This window comes from Rissa tridactyla, chromosome 15 (assembly GCF_028500815.1).
Source record: "Rissa tridactyla isolate bRisTri1 chromosome 15, bRisTri1.patW.cur.20221130, whole genome shotgun sequence".
Classification (NCBI taxonomy): domain Eukaryota; kingdom Metazoa; phylum Chordata; class Aves; order Charadriiformes; family Laridae; genus Rissa; species Rissa tridactyla.
In genome coordinates this window covers 8,245,238-8,260,798 of record NC_071480.1, presented here as the reverse complement: position 1 = coordinate 8,260,798, position 15,561 = coordinate 8,245,238, and the positions used below count along the sequence as shown (strand labels likewise).

At 54.2% G+C, this 15,561-nt stretch overlaps 1 protein-coding gene and 5 non-coding genes across 7 annotated transcripts; 2 read left to right on the top strand and 4 right to left on the bottom strand.

Moving 5' to 3' along the window:
• The first annotated feature begins 3,286 nt into the window (after positions 1–3,286).
• Positions 3,287–6,240, top strand: MRPL58 (mitochondrial ribosomal protein L58). 2 transcript variants are annotated; one of them, XM_054222060.1, is made up of 6 exons: positions 3,287–3,499; positions 3,888–3,924; positions 4,573–4,656; positions 5,333–5,415; positions 5,524–5,693; positions 5,993–6,240. In XM_054222060.1, exons 1-6 carry the CDS (start codon positions 3,332–3,334, stop codon positions 6,075–6,077), a joined length of 627 nt encoding a protein of 208 aa, XP_054078035.1. In that variant the 5' UTR covers positions 3,287–3,331; the 3' UTR covers positions 6,078–6,240. The 2 variants fall into 2 exon arrangements, with proteins under 2 accessions (XP_054078035.1, XP_054078036.1); XM_054222061.1 differs by having other exon boundaries at positions 4,597–4,656; positions 5,993–6,238.
• A 582-nt stretch (positions 6,241–6,822) lies between these two features.
• On the top strand, positions 6,823–6,895 carry TRNAR-UCU (transfer RNA arginine (anticodon UCU)). Its single transcript has one exon. It is a non-coding gene; the product is annotated as a tRNA-Arg (tRNA).
• Positions 6,896–7,680: 785 nt separating this feature from the next.
• Positions 7,681–7,753, bottom strand: TRNAR-CCU (transfer RNA arginine (anticodon CCU)). The gene has a single exon. It is a non-coding gene; the product is annotated as a tRNA-Arg (tRNA).
• Positions 7,754–8,558: 805 nt separating this feature from the next.
• TRNAR-UCG (transfer RNA arginine (anticodon UCG)) lies at positions 8,559–8,631 on the bottom strand. The gene has a single exon. It is a non-coding gene; the product is annotated as a tRNA-Arg (tRNA).
• A 4,004-nt stretch (positions 8,632–12,635) lies between these two features.
• Positions 12,636–12,708, bottom strand: TRNAR-CCU (transfer RNA arginine (anticodon CCU)). Its single transcript has one exon. It is a non-coding gene; the product is annotated as a tRNA-Arg (tRNA).
• A 204-nt stretch (positions 12,709–12,912) lies between these two features.
• On the bottom strand, positions 12,913–12,985 carry TRNAR-UCG (transfer RNA arginine (anticodon UCG)). The gene has a single exon. It is a non-coding gene; the product is annotated as a tRNA-Arg (tRNA).
• Positions 12,986–15,561: the final 2,576 nt, after the last annotated feature.

The following is a 15,561-nucleotide window of genomic DNA, read 5'->3' as shown; positions in this document are numbered from 1 at the left end:
GCTGCAGAGGTGTGGGAAGAGAATCGCCTTCGCTTCCCGTTTTAAACAACCCTGTGTGAATCAGCATCATAGTTAAGCGTATGGCAGATTAAATATATTTTCAAATGCTTTATTCTCTTCTCAAATAAAAAGAAACACCGGGATTCTCAAAGCCGAGACTTTCTTTACAGCTCTTTTTACTTTTAAGAAGAGCAGAAAAGTTATTCCTTTGATTTTCATGTACGATTTGGGTCAAGAAAATGCTTCAGGCTCCTTTGCAGAAAGCAAAGAGAATATGCCGAACTATACTGCTGCATTATTTATATAACATACATTTTATGCACTTGGACTACTAACATTTGCCACACGATAAAAAAAAAACCCTTCTTTTGTCAGCTCTGAAGTCTCTGTAAAACTGCGTCGTTTCTAAGCTTGCAATTCAAATGCTATTTTTGTTTTGGTCTTTCTTGAAAGCCACACATCCAAAAATGACTGATGGAAGTAACACGATGTTAGTATTTGGCTTAACAAAGGCACAGCTGCCGTATATCAGCAGTTTGTTCAGCAAAGTGCTGAGGGCATTTCTTCTGCATCCAAAAATATTAGTGGCCGTACAAATACGTCCTGATGACTCTGTGAGTCAGAGTCACTTGATTTTTTTTTTCCTTAAGTGAGGCTTTCAGCGATCAAAGGAGGAAAAAATAAGCATCTTCTGGCCTTTTATCCAACCTTCTATCTAAACTTTTCAAATTGCTTTGAAAACACCGAGGAAAACTACACAATTCCATTAAGAGAGTATTAAGCAACCACAGAAACCGGGCTAATAGAGAACAGCAGCTACTTAATAGCACGCCCCCGTGATTTAAGACAGAAAGAAAAATACTGCATGCAATTAAAAACGGATGAGGAAAAGTAGGCTATAATAGGAAATGATGATTAATTTCAGAATTTGGCAAAACCAACGACCCTGTTCAGCTCACACCATTAAGATCAAGAAGGGCACAGCTCGTCAAGAATTCAGTGTTATGCTGAATTTGAAAGATGACATTTAGGCAAGCGCATTTCCATCAGATCTAGTCTGCCTTCTTACTTTACCACCAGTTTGAATAACCCTTCAGAGAAGCACCCATCATTACAAGTAGGGATGGACCGCTTGAAGCACAAACTCAAGGGTTGTACAGAGCTTGAATTCTCACGGAGCATGAGATTTCCTGATTCAGCAGTTTCCCTCTCTTACAGGAGACCTTCCGGAAGGTCCCTCAAAGTCCCGACTTGCTCCTACATTAATGGCTTGTGTCCTCACTCACACAGGGAGCGACCAGCTCCTTGGACACAACAGCTTTTGCATCACACTTTAGGGATGGCTCCTTCCAGATCTTGCTCCCCAGTGACCACCACCACCACCAAATGGGGCCAGCTTGCTTTCTACGCCAGTACCAGTACTGAGGCAGGTCGTGGCTCCAGCTTAAATGCCAAGAGCTCAGCTCTCCTTGGGTCACACCAAAGTAAGACCTTGTCATCCCAAGCCCTGCCTCCCGGGGAGAGCCGTTTCCAACCATCCAAGCGGAGATCATTCTGCGTTACACCAAGGCTCTTTGGATGTCTGCAGCAGGCAATGCAGGAACGAAGCAAAACCAGAGAAATGTCCTTTTAGGTGGGTCTGGCTTCACCTGCGTGACCTCCAAGCTCCTTTCCCAGCCCCTCTGTGCACCACACAAGGACACCGTCCTTGGCGTGTGTCACCAGCACAATGCCGACATGTTTGACAACAGTTGGTAAAATGAGTCATCCTGCTTTGGATGTTTTACCCATCCCTCTGGCTACAAATCACAAACGTTTACCTGTTCCCTGTTAGAAATTAAGGTCACCAGATGGCATGATTTGTCTCTGACAGTTTTGCTTTTTTTTCCTTAAAGCATCTCATTTTCAGCCAAGTTTGGATGGGGGAAGCAGAGCAGAAGAACCCCAGGACACACAGATTTGATTAAAACAAAGTGGTTTGGCCCCTCCTTGGCCCCCCAGCGCTGCTCGGCCGCAGCCAGGACAGACAGACCATCAATGTATGGGACCTGCTCCTTTCTTGAGGACCGAGTTTCCTGATTTTGTGCTGATTATCTGGATGGGACCCAGTTCAGATCCTCGATCACACGCTGTCTTTCCATCAGCTTCAAAACACCCATTTTGACTTCACCCACAGCGCGAAACAAAAAATCGTCAGCTCTTGTCAAAACACCTGAGCTAATGACAGCCCCGTCCCTGCCTGTGCATCTTCCTGCTGCCAGAAATAGCCGTCCCTGCCCCTCTCGAGCGCACACCCTTCTCGTCAAGCCAACCTGACAGCTCCAACAGGGGTAAGAGCTGAAGGAGTTCCACAAGTTCTTCACTCCCCTGCATCCCCCTTCCACCTCAGCATCTCTTTTACAGACCTGGAAACACGTACGCGCTGCTGTAACAGCGTTAAAAAATATATATAATTATATATACACATGTATATGTAACTTTTTAGCACTCGAGCAGATAAAAATCTGAAACATCCCAGGTGCAAAAACTAGAGTACAGGAAAAATGCTGGATGTATCTTCACTTTTCTCCAATCCATCACCGCTCGGCTCACGAAGGTGTGGGGTGCAGGGGGGAGCACACTGTCCCCCACCGCTGCCAGTGCCCCAAGGAGACAACCTGCCCAAACCAGACCCCGGCACCCGCCCCCAGGCCTCCCACACGGGCCACCCCGTGCCACCCCCGGACCACCTCACCCCAGCATCCTCATCCCCAGCCATCCCACCACCCCCCACAGCAGGGCCTGCCTCAGCACCCACAGACCCCCCCAAACCCCCCAGATACCCCGCATCCCCGACTCAAAACACCACAGATCCCATAAACACCCCCCACATCCCCCACACGGTGCCCCACAAACCCTCCCAAGACCCCCCCACATTGCCCCACAGACCTCCCACATCCCCCCACGGTGCCCCACAGACCCCATAAACCTCCCACATCCCCCCATGGTGCCCTACAGACCCCATAACCCCCCCTGGACCTCCCACATCCCCCCAAGGTGCCCCACAGACCCCATAAAATCCTCCCAGACCTCCCACATGCCCCCCAAGGTGCCCCATAGACCCCCACAGACCTCCTACAGCCCCCCCCCCGGTGCTCCACAGACCCCACATACACACCCCATAGATCCCACGCATCCCCACACACCACACGTACACCCCGCACAGCCCGCATACCCCATGTATCCCCCCCACCCACGCCACCCCCACCCCGCAGGCCCCGCCCCGGAACGCGGGGCCCGGGCGCCGTTTCCGTGGGGGACGCCGTGGCGGAGGCGCACGGCAGGAGCCAACATGGCGGCGTACACGCTGCGGCGTCTATGCCGGCTGCGGCTAGGGCTTCTCGCCGCCCCGTTCTCGCAGCGGGCCGCCGCAGGGACCGAGTACCGGAGCGCCTACAGCCTGGACAAGCTGTACCCGCCGCGGCGGGACGAGGACAGGGCCGGCACCGCCAGCGCCCCGGTGAGCGGGGGCGGGGCGGGGGGGGAAACGGGACAGGAAGACTGAGGGGCGGGGCTTACCACTTGAGTGACAGCGGGCGGGCGTGGTCAATGAGTAGCGGTATTGCGGGTGGGCGGGGCTTAGCGCAAGGGGCTGATATTGTGATTGGGCGGCGCTAGTCACAAGGGGCGGGGCTATCGCGGGTGGGCGTAGCTTAGCACAATTGGATGTGGTTGTGGGCGTGGCTTGGTGGGAGGGGCGGGGCTTAGCGGGAGGGGCGTGGGCGGGGCCAAGCAGCCACCGGGACGGGACCGTCCCCCCGGCGGCGATCGGGGCCGGGTCCGAAGCCCCGTCGGGCGGCCCCACCTCGCCCCAGCGCCAACCGCGGGTACCCCGCCGTGTTTTCCAGGAGGAGACGCAGCCGGCCGCCCTCGACATCCCCCTGGGTGAGTCGGGCTCCCGCCGAAATGCTCCTGGGCCCCCGTGCCTGGCTCGTCCTGCCTCCCACAGACCACATATACCCCCCTCCAGACCTCCCACATCCCCCCCACAGACCCCATAAACCCGGCCCAGGCTTCCCACATCACCCCCCAACCCCCATAAACCCCCCCAGACCTTCCCACATCCCTCCCCATGGTGACCCACAGACTCCATAAACCCCCACCCGGAACTCCCACATCCCCCCCATAGACCCCATAAACCCCCGTACACCTCCCATATCCTCCCCACTGTGCCTCTCAAACCCCATATGCCCCCTCAGACTTCCCACATCTTCCCCCATGGTGCCCCCCAGATCCCATAGACACCCCTCCAGACCTCCCACATCCCCCCATGGTGCCCCCCCAGACCCCCCACATCCCCCCCATAGACCACATAAAGCCCCCTAGACCTCCCACATCCCCCTGTGGTGCCCCATAGACCCCATATACCTGGAGGTGGGTCAGGCTCCGGGCTGCAGAGCCCATCCTCAGCACACGGAGCTACACCCAGAGCAAAAGCAGCGCTGGGTCACAGGCATCCTTCGAGGCAGCGTGCTGCAGCCCGGATCATCGCCGTTCACTGCAGACCCATCCGGGGCCGCGTCTCCGGGTCAGCACGCTGCCAATCTTCTCTTCCAGCGCGCCTGACCGTGTCCTACTGCCGGAGCAGCGGCCCCGGGGGACAGCACGTCAATAAAGGTGAGGAGAGACCTTGAAGGGAAAACACTAATCTTTAAGTTGACTCTTTATACTTTGTGGTGAAATACCGGGAGTTTGAAATTCAAGAGCACGTCTGTGCTGCCCAATGTTTATTTTTCATTACCGTGACCCTACATTTTAACAGAACTTCTAAGTCTTCACAGCGCTCGAGACCAGTGGTACCGTATTGATTTCTCCTAGAAACACTCTCACTGGGATTGTTGCTGCTACGTGTGTCACAGGAAACACCGCTTCCGCCTATCTGTTCTCATTAATCCAACATACAACAAGCCAACTGGAGTCTGAGACTTCACAGTGCAATAAATTCTCAGCTTCATTCAAATAAACTAAAAACACTTCCTATTCTGCCATTGCAGAAAAAAATAAGGTAGTTAAAATTAAAAATAAGGTGGTTAATGACTGGCAATAGCAGTAAGTCTTGTAGTGTCTAGAAAGGCAAATACCATGACAGAGTCTCCAAAAAAAATTTGGAGTTTATCTTGTAGAGTGGTATGTACAAACATGGCAAGAAAAAAAATTGTGATCTTTCAGGAAATTAGTACTGGAATCATCCTATTTTCAAAGAGGACAACAGCAGTAAACAGACTAAATTACCTCGTAAAACTTAGGAAGATGAGCCATTACATTGAAAAAAAGATGCTGTTTTTCCTCCCAGTGAATACCAAGGCAGAGGTTCGGTTCCACCTGGCGTCAGCAGACTGGATTCCAGAAGCTACAAGACAAAAAATGGCATCGATGGTAACTACCCTCCCCCTTCCAGCCACGCTGTAAATGTCACCCTTCCAGCCAGGACATGAGGAATCTCACGAGGTTTCGGCGATCACATCACGTTTTATCCCTCTTCAGCACAGGAATAAGATAAACCGAGCTGGGGAGCTGATTGTGAACTCCGAAGAGAGTCGCTACCAAATGAGGAACCTGGCGATTTGTCTAGAAAAAATCAGAACCATGGTCACGGAGGCTACCGAGACGCCCAAGGTGGTGTCCAAGGAGACGACGCAGAAACTCATAGAGAGGTATCTTCATTGAAATGGCCTTTATTTGAGGTGGATTCAGATTATGTTTCATGATTTAGTTTGCAGCCTCTTTAAAAAAAATCATCTTCATACTCATTTGGATTTCCTTTTTTTAAAAGAAATAAATCACTGGTCCGTTAGAGCTTCACTGCTTTCCTGGGTAGCATCCCAAGAACAAGGACTGTTTTTATTCTCTGTGGACATTTGTCAGCTCGTTGAATCTCCATTATAACTGTGCTCAAAGTTGACTATTTAAATCTTTTCCTTGTACACTAAAGGATCTTTTCATTTTGTTTTAGGGTGGAAAAAATGAATCGTGAGCGACTACGACAGAAAAAGATACACTCAAATATAAAACAGAGCAGGAAGGCAGACTTTGACTGACGACAGCAGAGATCAAAGTCCTTGGCATACCCGTCTTTTTAAAGAAATGGCATTGGCAGCTGTAGATGATGCTAAACTCATGAGCCATATTGAATAAAAATGCTCTAAAAGTGTAAATAAAAATATTTAACATCTCCTTTTGAGCCTAATGATGTGCTGTGACTGCCTGTCAGTCGTTTTGCAGAAAAAAAATGACTGTTCATGTTTGAGAGAAACTAAAAATTCAGACTTTTGTCAGCTACTTCTTATTTATTTATTCTTTGTCCCCTTCGTGCAGCCCTCTGCTCCGTGAGAGCACCCTCTGCTGCTGAACTCAAGCAGCAGTAGATTTGGGGGGGGAAAAGAAAGGGAATAGTAAAAGCAGCCTAATTGCGTATTTAAGTAGCAAACGGAGTATTCACCATTTCAAGCAAATGGTTTCCTCAAATTTTAGTTTATTTTTTTCCTAAGCAAAAAAAAGTGCGTGTCATTTTGTTAAATTAACCTAAAGCCACGGCAGGAATTTGGCAGGAGGCGGTTGTTCTCTGTTCTGAAACCGCGCTGTAAGTGCCGGGGGGGAAGGTCTGGCCCTCGACACGGAACCAAAAAACCTCAGCTGAGTCTTACGGGCTTCAGGAGCCGCTCCTCAGTGGACCCTGATTAAACAGAACGAATTTCTGTGCCGTAATACGGTGGATTTCTCCACGGTTCACTGCAGAGAGGTCTCAAAGATCGGGAAATTACACTTTTTTTACCTTTTCATAGGGCCCCAGTGGCCTAATGGATAAGGCACTGGCCTTCTAAGTCAGGGATTGTGGGTTCGAGTCCCACCTGGGGTGAGGAGAGGTTCGTCCTGTTTTAGGCAAAATGCTAAGTGAGAGGGGAAAGTGCTCTCCGGGCACCCCCGGAGCTGTACTGGGGCCCAGAGAGGCGTGTGGGGCTCTGGATGCTCCCACTTCTCCTGCGCCTGGTGCCCTTTGGAAGGGGGGACTTTTGAGCTCTGCCTTTACCCAATCCAGCATTTACACCTGCAAAAAGCAAAGAACTCAAATCCCACGTCCTTCCCAAAATGAGCTGCCTGGGGGGGGGTGCAGGGGCACACTGAGGCATCGTCCCTGCCTCCACCTTTGTGCCAGGGGAGCAAAAATAAACTAAAAACTGCCTAAAGCTTCCCTGCCTGGGAGGGGGGTGGCTACCAGCCCCCCATCCCACAGAAAAAGGTGTCCGGCTCCGGGCTGTGCCCTGGCCATCACAAGCAAAGCGGGGGGTGTCGCTGCTTCAGGTGTACTTCTGACACTGAAAGCCATCCCAGGAACAGCGGTTGAGACAGCAACAGCCTCAGATGAGACTCCGTGACTAGGAGACCACCACCACGCACCACCCGCTGCTGAGCTCTTCCCTCCCCACTTTTTACGGGAAGATTTGCAAAAATTTGCTTCAAGCCTTGGAGACATCAGGGTTGGGAGGAGATGGGCACTTCAGGGAGCAAAAACCTCTTCGGGGATTGGTGTGCTGACCCCAACGCGCGTCAGGCTCCCGGGGAAGGGGGTGCCCGGGCGGGACCGGCCCTTCCTCACGGCGGGGAGCCCCCCCCGAAACGGGAAGAGGCGGAGCAGAAAAGAGTCACCCCAGATGGGACTCGAACCCACAATCCCTGGCTTAGGAGGCCAGTGCCTTATCCATTAGGCCACTGGGGCTACCTATGAATAGTTTTTTGGTGCCGTAACTTAACTCTCTGATGGCCGGAGGGCACCACAGCCCCGCAGTGCGGGATGGGGGGATCCTCCGCAGCCCACGGGGAGTTTTGAATGTCCCCCAGAGTAAGAGATGACACCGTCGTCGTCGTCCCCCCGAGCCCCGCAGCTCTCTTCCCTCCACCGCCCCGTAAAACCGGCAGTTCCCGGGACAACGAACCGGGGGCCGTTCGCTCCGGACCCCACGGACACAGCGCGGGGGGGCGCGGGCCAGAGGTGGGGGAGCACGGCCCTTACGCGGCCCCAGTGGCCTAATGGCCAAAGCACTAGCCTTCTAAGCAAGGAACTGAAGGTTCGAGTCCCACCTGGGGCAACAACCGCTTTTTTTTTTTTTTTTACCCCCCCCGGCTCCTTGCAGCAGCACCCCGCAGAGAGGGGGGGGAGGTAGGGACACCCCCTCCCGCACACACGAACCCCTGTACCTTCCCCCCCAACCCCGCGGTAACTCACCGGGCGCTCCCCGATGCGGTGAAAAGCCCTAAAACGAGCCGCCCCCACCCTTTTATCCCTCCCGTAAACGGCCCCAGCTGGGGCTCAGCCCCCGCCCGCCCCCACCCCACTGGAGGCAGGGCCCCAGGGGCACAAACGGTGCGATGTCCCCGGGGATTTACGGGGCAGATCCCACCCCGAAGCTGCCCCCACCACAGTCTTTGCCGCGTCGGATGGTGTCGGTCGCCATCCCGCCCCCCCCGCCCCAAGCATCGGGGCAGGAAATTAAACGACTCGAGGCTCCCTCGTGGTTTTAAAACAACCACGAAGGGACTCGAACCCTCAATCTTCTGATCCGAAGTCAGACGCCTTATCCATTAGGCCACGTGGTCCCCCATAACTGTGATTTAGGGACAGTGACAGAGAGCGGGGGGGGGGTCCCCCAGGTGTCCCTGACACCCCCCGTGCATCGCCCACGTTCCCATCTCTCTTGGGATCGCTGCTGCTCCTCCCAGCCCAACACTGGCAACGGGGGTGAGCAGGAGGGGGGTCCCTCCCCGCCATGGCACCCCGTGTGCCAGTAGGTCACCATAGACCCCCCCCCAGCCTCAGTTTACCCCCTGTGTGCTGATGGAGACTGTGCCGTGCAGGAATCCTGGGGGCTGGAGCAACGACATTCCCCTCCTCCTGCCGGCTCCACCACTCGAGCAGCAGCTCAGAACAGGAACGCAACCCGAAACGCAAAGAGCAGACGCCACCCAGGTGACAACCACAACCCACCCCCCGACACAGAGCAGCTGGGGTCACCCTCACCCTCCGGCTGCCGGGGGTACGCGAGTCCAGGCCTTCCCAGCTGAGAGAGTTGTGGTTCTTCAGCCTGGAGGAGAGAAGACTCCAGGGAGACCTAATTGTGACCTTCAAGTACCTAAATGGGGCCTACAGGAAAGCTGGAGAGGGACTTTTTACAAGGGCATGGAGTGGTAGGACAAGGGGTAATGGCTTCAAACTGAAAGAGGGGAGATTTAGATCAGATATCAGGAAGAAATTCTCTCCTGTGAGGGCGGTGAGCCCCTGGCCCAGGTTGCCCAGAGAAGCTGTGGCTGCCCCATCCCTGGAGGGGTTCAAGGCCAGGCTGGACGGGGCTTGGAGCAACCTGGGCTGGTGGGAGGTGTCCCTGCCCAGGGCAGGGTGTGCCACTGGATGGTCTTTAAGGTCCCTTCCAACCCAAACCATGCCATGATTCTATGATTCCCTGCCACAGCCCCACAGAAAGGCAAAGCCAAGACTGTCACACCCAGCCAAGGCTGTGTAGGAGCCTTAAGCAGGAGGGAAGGAGTGTTTGACTGCCAGGGTCAGGCACTGCTGGGGCAGGAAGCAGCACAGGGACAGCCACGACACTGGAGATAACTCATCCTTTCCCACGACAGCATCCAGTGTGATGATCACAGTGTCAATGAGCCGCTGGTGACAGGCACCTGGTGTAACGTAGCACCACTATAGGATAATAGTGTGACACAACAAGAAACACCACAGGCCTCGTTAAGCTCCTGTTCGTTATCAATAACACCTGTGTTCTCCTCCCACTGCAGCTTGACTTCTCCCCAAAACCTGCATTTCTCATCGAAACCTAAAAAAAGAGTTTCCCAAAGCCGGTCACAGGGCAGGGAAGGGATTTTAACCTCTTCCGCAGCCACGGGAGGTTTTGGGGATGTGTTGATTCTTGGGGTATGTTCGGCTCAGCTTCAACCAGTGCGTCTTTTCCAGCGTGTCCATCAAACGAAAGCTGAGCAGGGACGTGCTAGAGAGAAAGGGCTGCTCTGGGGGGGGGTGCAGCGGGTGGCAGCAGCCGGCGTCAGACCAGGGCAGGCAGCAGCTGCCCCAGCTCCATCCCCCCTGAGGTCTCACTGAGGCAATCGGGGCATGGGAGGGTTTAGGGTGCAAATCCCAGCGGTGTCGGATGGGGAGAGACTGTGATGGAGGGGTTGGGGTGGGGGGTGCAGGTGAGCAGCACTGTGCCAGATGTGCAGTGAGGATGCCATGTCCAAATGGGTCCAGTGCCTGACTGCAGAAACAGTCAGGAACCAAAGAGAAACAGCAGGGACACAAGCCGGTGCCACCCGAGCAAGGCCATCACCAATGGAAGTCCCTCTCACCAGGTAGGGAACCAACCCAGGCCCGTCACCATGCTGCCAGGAGGGCATCCCAGCCGGGCATCCCAGCGGGGCTGCGGGTACAGCATCTCCAGAAGATGCAAAGAAAACGCCACCCAAAAGAAGCCAAGTGATCAAACACCCCCAAAAGCCACCCAAAAGCTCTCCAAACTTGTGAGAGGGATGCAAAAAATGTGCTCTGGCCATGCTTTCAACCACAGCCCTGAAGCCGGTCACCCAAAGAGGTGGAAGTCAGCTGGTCCCAGGTATTACCAGCCTGGGGGCACCCCTCGAGCCCCTTCCCCGGCCCCCAGCGCTGGCAGGGTTTGCTGAGCGGCGCAGGGACCTGCAGCTCGGCTGCCGGGGGCTGCCGGCAGTCCAGCACCCAGGGCTTCGGCAGGTTTGCTGTTTTCCAGGCAGCAGAGTCATTTCCTCCCGCATCTAACAGAGAAAAATTACTTAGAAAGAAACTTCACTTTAGGTTTTACTAGCGTGATATCACCCTGACCGCAGCTGCCTTTTAAAAGCCATTAACTCCATAGCAAAAAGACCCTCCAAGCAGCTTTTTAATGCAACTAAACCTGAGAGGGCACCATCCCGAAGGCACTTACGTGGAGGACTCTGGCCCCAGGGCAGCACAGCCAAACTGCGCGACCCCAGCGACCAGCCCCTCGCGGAGATGCGGTTTCTGGCAGAGGAATAAAGCTTTCTTCCCGTTACAGCCTGGCCTGCTCCGAGAAGAGGTCTGCATGACACCTGCAAGGTAATCATCCCCCAGTATCAATCGGCTTTTTGTTGGGGGTCAGATGCAGCTGATGATACCGGGAGCAGCCGGAGGGGATGAAAATGCAGCTGAAATTCCCTGATCGGCCCTGACCCAGCACAGCCCCAGCTCTGCCCGCATACGGCTAAATAAACAGCTTTACCTGCTCTGCTTGTGCACCTTCTGGGACACCTGGAAAGATGCGCCCCAGCCAGAGCCATCCTTTCATTGACACCCCTCCAAAACCCATCATTCCATTAACAGGTCCCAAGGGAAAAGCTGGTTGTCATTCCCTCAGTAACAGCCTCACCTGAGCACTGGGAATGGGGGACACACGACCGGCCGGATTCAGCATCCGCCTTTGCACCGAAGCCTGGGGCAGTTTGTAGCTGCTCCTCTCTGCTTCCCGATTTCATGAGAACTAAACCGGGACGGCTGGCCGGGAGCAGAGAACCACATCGGTCCAAGATGTTATGGTCTGAGGAACCCACAACAATTTGTTGTCCTTTAGACAATTATTCTCTCACTCAATGACCCCTCCCCACCCGGGAAGGGGAATTGGGGAAAAAACAAGGAAACCCGAGAGTTGAAATATAAACAGATGTAATAGAATAAGACTAAATACTTAACCTGAATAACACTAAAGAACCAGTATTGATCCTCATACCAATATAAAATCAACAAGGATCACACCCAGCCCATTCCCCCAGCAGAAGCCGTGCGCTCCCCGCAGGGACAGCCAATGTGGGACACTGCGAGCGCTGCGGCTTCGGGAGGAAGGGACGGGCTCGGGGCTCCGGCACTGGGGCAAGGACTTCTCAGGGTCGCAGCCATCAAGGGAGAGAGAGAACTCCTCAGCAAACTTTCTAATTTCGATTGAATGTGCTGTTCATGGTATGAAATAACCCCGTTGGTAGCTTGGGTCAGGGGCCTGGTCTCGCTGCTCCTCGTCCCCACACCTGGGGAGCTCAGAAACACCGAGACCTTGAAACCCGCACACCAGAGCTGGCTGTAAAGTAGGTATTTTCACCAATTCAGACACTGGAGTCTTCTAAAAGTGCCGTTTTCCCAAGCATTAGAAGAGAAATTAGTTCCGTGTGGCTCAAGCCAGGACCCAAGAGCACCATGTACAGCAGATGTTGGCACAGCGAGATCTCACTGCCCCGAAAGGCCCACCACGGCCCACCCCAACCTCCCTCTTCGGTCCCCCCCAGCAAGCTCTGTCTCCAGCGGCTGCGCCCACCAGCACACACTCACCAGCGCCTGTTTATTCCCACTTCTGGGTTCTCCAGGTGCGTCAACCTCCTAAATTGACATCTGCGACCGATGTTGGGGAATGTCTTCCCACCAAGCAGCCAAAGCTGGTGCCCGCCAGGCAGCAGGAGGAGGCGGCGGCCCGGCAGCGCTGCGCGGTCGGGGTGGCAGTAAAAAGAGGAGAAAGAGCGGGAAAACGGGGCTGGCATCACCAAAAGTTGTGGAGGCTCACCCCAGATGGGACTCGAACCCACAATCCCTGGCTTAGGAGGCCAGTGCCTTATCCATTAGGCCACTGGGGCTGCGCAAGGCGCGCGCCCCGGACCGTGGGAACGGGCCCGACCCCGCGCCGCCAGACGCGAGTGGGACCGGCCCCTGGGCCGCCGAGCCGGGGGGTGGGAGCGGACCGGGCTGCACCGGGAACGGGGACCCGGACCGAGGGGGAGAGACGCGAAGAGAGACGGGAAAAACCGGAAACGGCTTTAAAATTTGGGGCGGAAAAGATCCGACCACGAAGGGACTCGAACCCTCAATCTTCTGATCCGAAGTCAGACGCCTTATCCATTAGGCCACGCGGTCACCGGTGCAGCAGCCCCCCCCAGCGATGCTCCCAACCCCCAGCATCGTGCCCACCCCCGCCCCAGGGGGCACCGGGGTCTCCGGGCGGTGCTGGGAGGGGACCCCCCACCGCGGGACCTGCGGCTGCCACCGCCGGAGCGGGGGCACAGACCTGCAGGGGCCGGGGGCTGCGCGGGGGACAGGCGGAAGCAGGGTGCTGCATGGCTGCATGTCCCGGGCTGAGCGACGCGGGACGAATTTCTCTTCTAATGCTTGGGAAAACGGCACTTTGAGAAGACTCCAGTGTCTGAATTGGTGAAAACACCTACTTTACAGCCACAATTGCCGCAATCACAGCAGAAAAACTAGGTGGCGATGGAGAAGAGGGCGGCTGAGGGAAAGAGATGGAGAAGTAGGAACCAAAGTCTCTGAGCCTTTCATCGTAACTGCGAGGACTTGGCGAAGAACCTTGAGATCAGCAAGGAGGCAGAAACAGAAAATGCGCAAAAAGCTCAGTGCTTTGGGAAATGAGGACGCACAAACGCCTGCAGCCCGGGCTGCTGAGGAGCAGGAGCGGGCCCGAAGGCGAGCAGCGTCTCCTCCGCTCCCCTGGCCCCCCTCGCCTCGCACAAGCAGTAATTCCTATTCCATTTTAGTGGGGTTGCAGCAGACTCTCAGCCCTGTTAAATGCGACAAGATTTGTTTCTGAGTGGCTCTGGCTCCTTGCCTTTTCTTTGTGGAGACAGGCCCTTTCTTTTACTCTCCCTCAAATTGTTGGATTTTTTTTTTTAATGACCTTATTTTTCCCTTTACCACAACTAAAGGCTGCTCCCAGGAGCCAGCTGAGTGCATCAAACCATTAGCAAATTCTTCCTTCCAATGCAAATAAATACATAAAAAGTCTAGCTTCTGTTTACAAAATATCCATCCCACATTAATAAATATCAAATCAACTTCTGCATAACAAATGACGTGTCCTGGAACTGTTCATAAGACACACGGTACCATTTGCCTCCTTGGTTGGAAGCAGGAGACAATGCAGCGAGCGTTTATAGCCATCCTCACCTTTGCTCTGGGGACAGGTAAGTCCAAGAGGAATAGAAGAGCTTTGAGGAATTCTGTTCTCATCCATCCGAGAAGGGATTCGCCCACGTCAAGGGTGTTTTTCGTATCCACCGCTCCATACGCTTTCTCTTTTGGTACATCTCTCTCTCGCGGGTTGAGATCCACCTTTTCTAATTCCGGTGGATTACATTTTCTAGCAGGGGCTGCTCCGAGGTATGTCTGCACCTACTACGATGTTGTCGAATACCTGAACGTCTCCTCTCAGAGCAAGCTGCACGCACACATACTGCCCAAGAAGAACCTGAAGGAGCCTCTGGAAGTGAAGATGGATTTTATGCTGGTGGCCATTCTCTCTGTGGTAAGGACCCAAAACCCCAGTCGAGTCCTTATAACAGAAAACTGTTACGGTTAGATGGGGGTCTGAGTCTTCTGCCAGGCAGGGCTGGGCCAGCAAGGCCGCGGGGATGAGAACCAGCCCCTTCCACTTCTTCAGCTTTCTGCTGTTTGAAAGCATTTTTGGAAGATCTGGAGAATTTTCTCCCACCTACTTCCAGGAAAAAAGTTCAGAGGCAGGTTCAGACAAACAGCCCACTTTATAGCGGGCTCTAAAAACACCCCTGCGCAGCGCCGGAGCTCAGCAATGCACATTGGCAGGGCGCTGGCATGTAAATGTTGACAATAATCTATTTTTTTTTTTAAACCATTGGACCATATGCTCCCACTTTTCAGCCGTAGGACCGAGATCCGTGAGCTCTCCTCCTGAGTTTCTGCAACCTCTGCCGTCCACTGCGAGAGCCACAGGGCAGAGCTGCTGGGCTCTGCATTGGACGGACCTCAGAAAATCAGCTAAATACCTTCCCTTTTTTCTCTCTCCAGATTGAAAAGCTCCAGACGGTCACTTTTTACTTCGTGTTGAGCCTGGTAGGTCCCTTGAGAGCGTTTCTCTCCTGTGATGCCCAGCACGATGGCTGGGACTGAGCCTGGCATTCATTTCTCTCCCGCAACTTCTTTCCCCAGGAGTGGAAAAACACTTTTGCAACCTGGGACCCGCAGGATTTCTGTAACATTTCCAAAATCATTCTGCCCACGAGCACGTATTGGTCTCCCCCCATCTTCATTTTAGAGCGGTAGGTTCCCCTTTCATTCTTATCCACTGGCTTAAGAGAAGTACGATGGATGCAAACTGTTGGTGGTGTTGTGGGAAATGGAATAAACTCCTGCAGTTAAAAGCCATTCCCATGAGCTCCCTGTGACCAAGAACCTCATAATTTAGATTAATGGCGACCACAGCTTATCCAAAGCACTTTGTGGCTCTGTAACGCTGAAACATCTCCAGAAACGTCCCACCTGGGCTATAGTGAAAGCTGAGGGAGCGGCAGAGACCAGCAATGTCGTGGGATGAAATGACCCTCAGCGGCTTGTTGTCAGATGCAGGACAGATCCCCGTGGGTCTGACAGAGCGACAGGCACCACCGCCGGCTCTTGGGCTGGGGGGGGCGGAGGGGGAGGCAGCTGTGTGCCACGGTGGAGCC

Bases quoted from the DNA above. Each gene is read 5' to 3' on its own strand.
- MRPL58 (XM_054222060.1), top strand. From the start codon at position 3,332: ATGGCGGCGTACACGCTGCGGCGTCTATGCCGGCTGCGGCTAGGGCTT. The intron at 3,500-3,887 runs GTGAGCGGGGGC...CGTGTTTTCCAG, and splicing joins CCGGCACCGCCAGCGCCCCG to GAGGAGACGCAGCCGGCCGC. The intron at 3,925-4,572 runs GTGAGTCGGGCT...TCTCCGGGTCAG, and splicing joins CGCCCTCGACATCCCCCTGG to CACGCTGCCAATCTTCTCTT.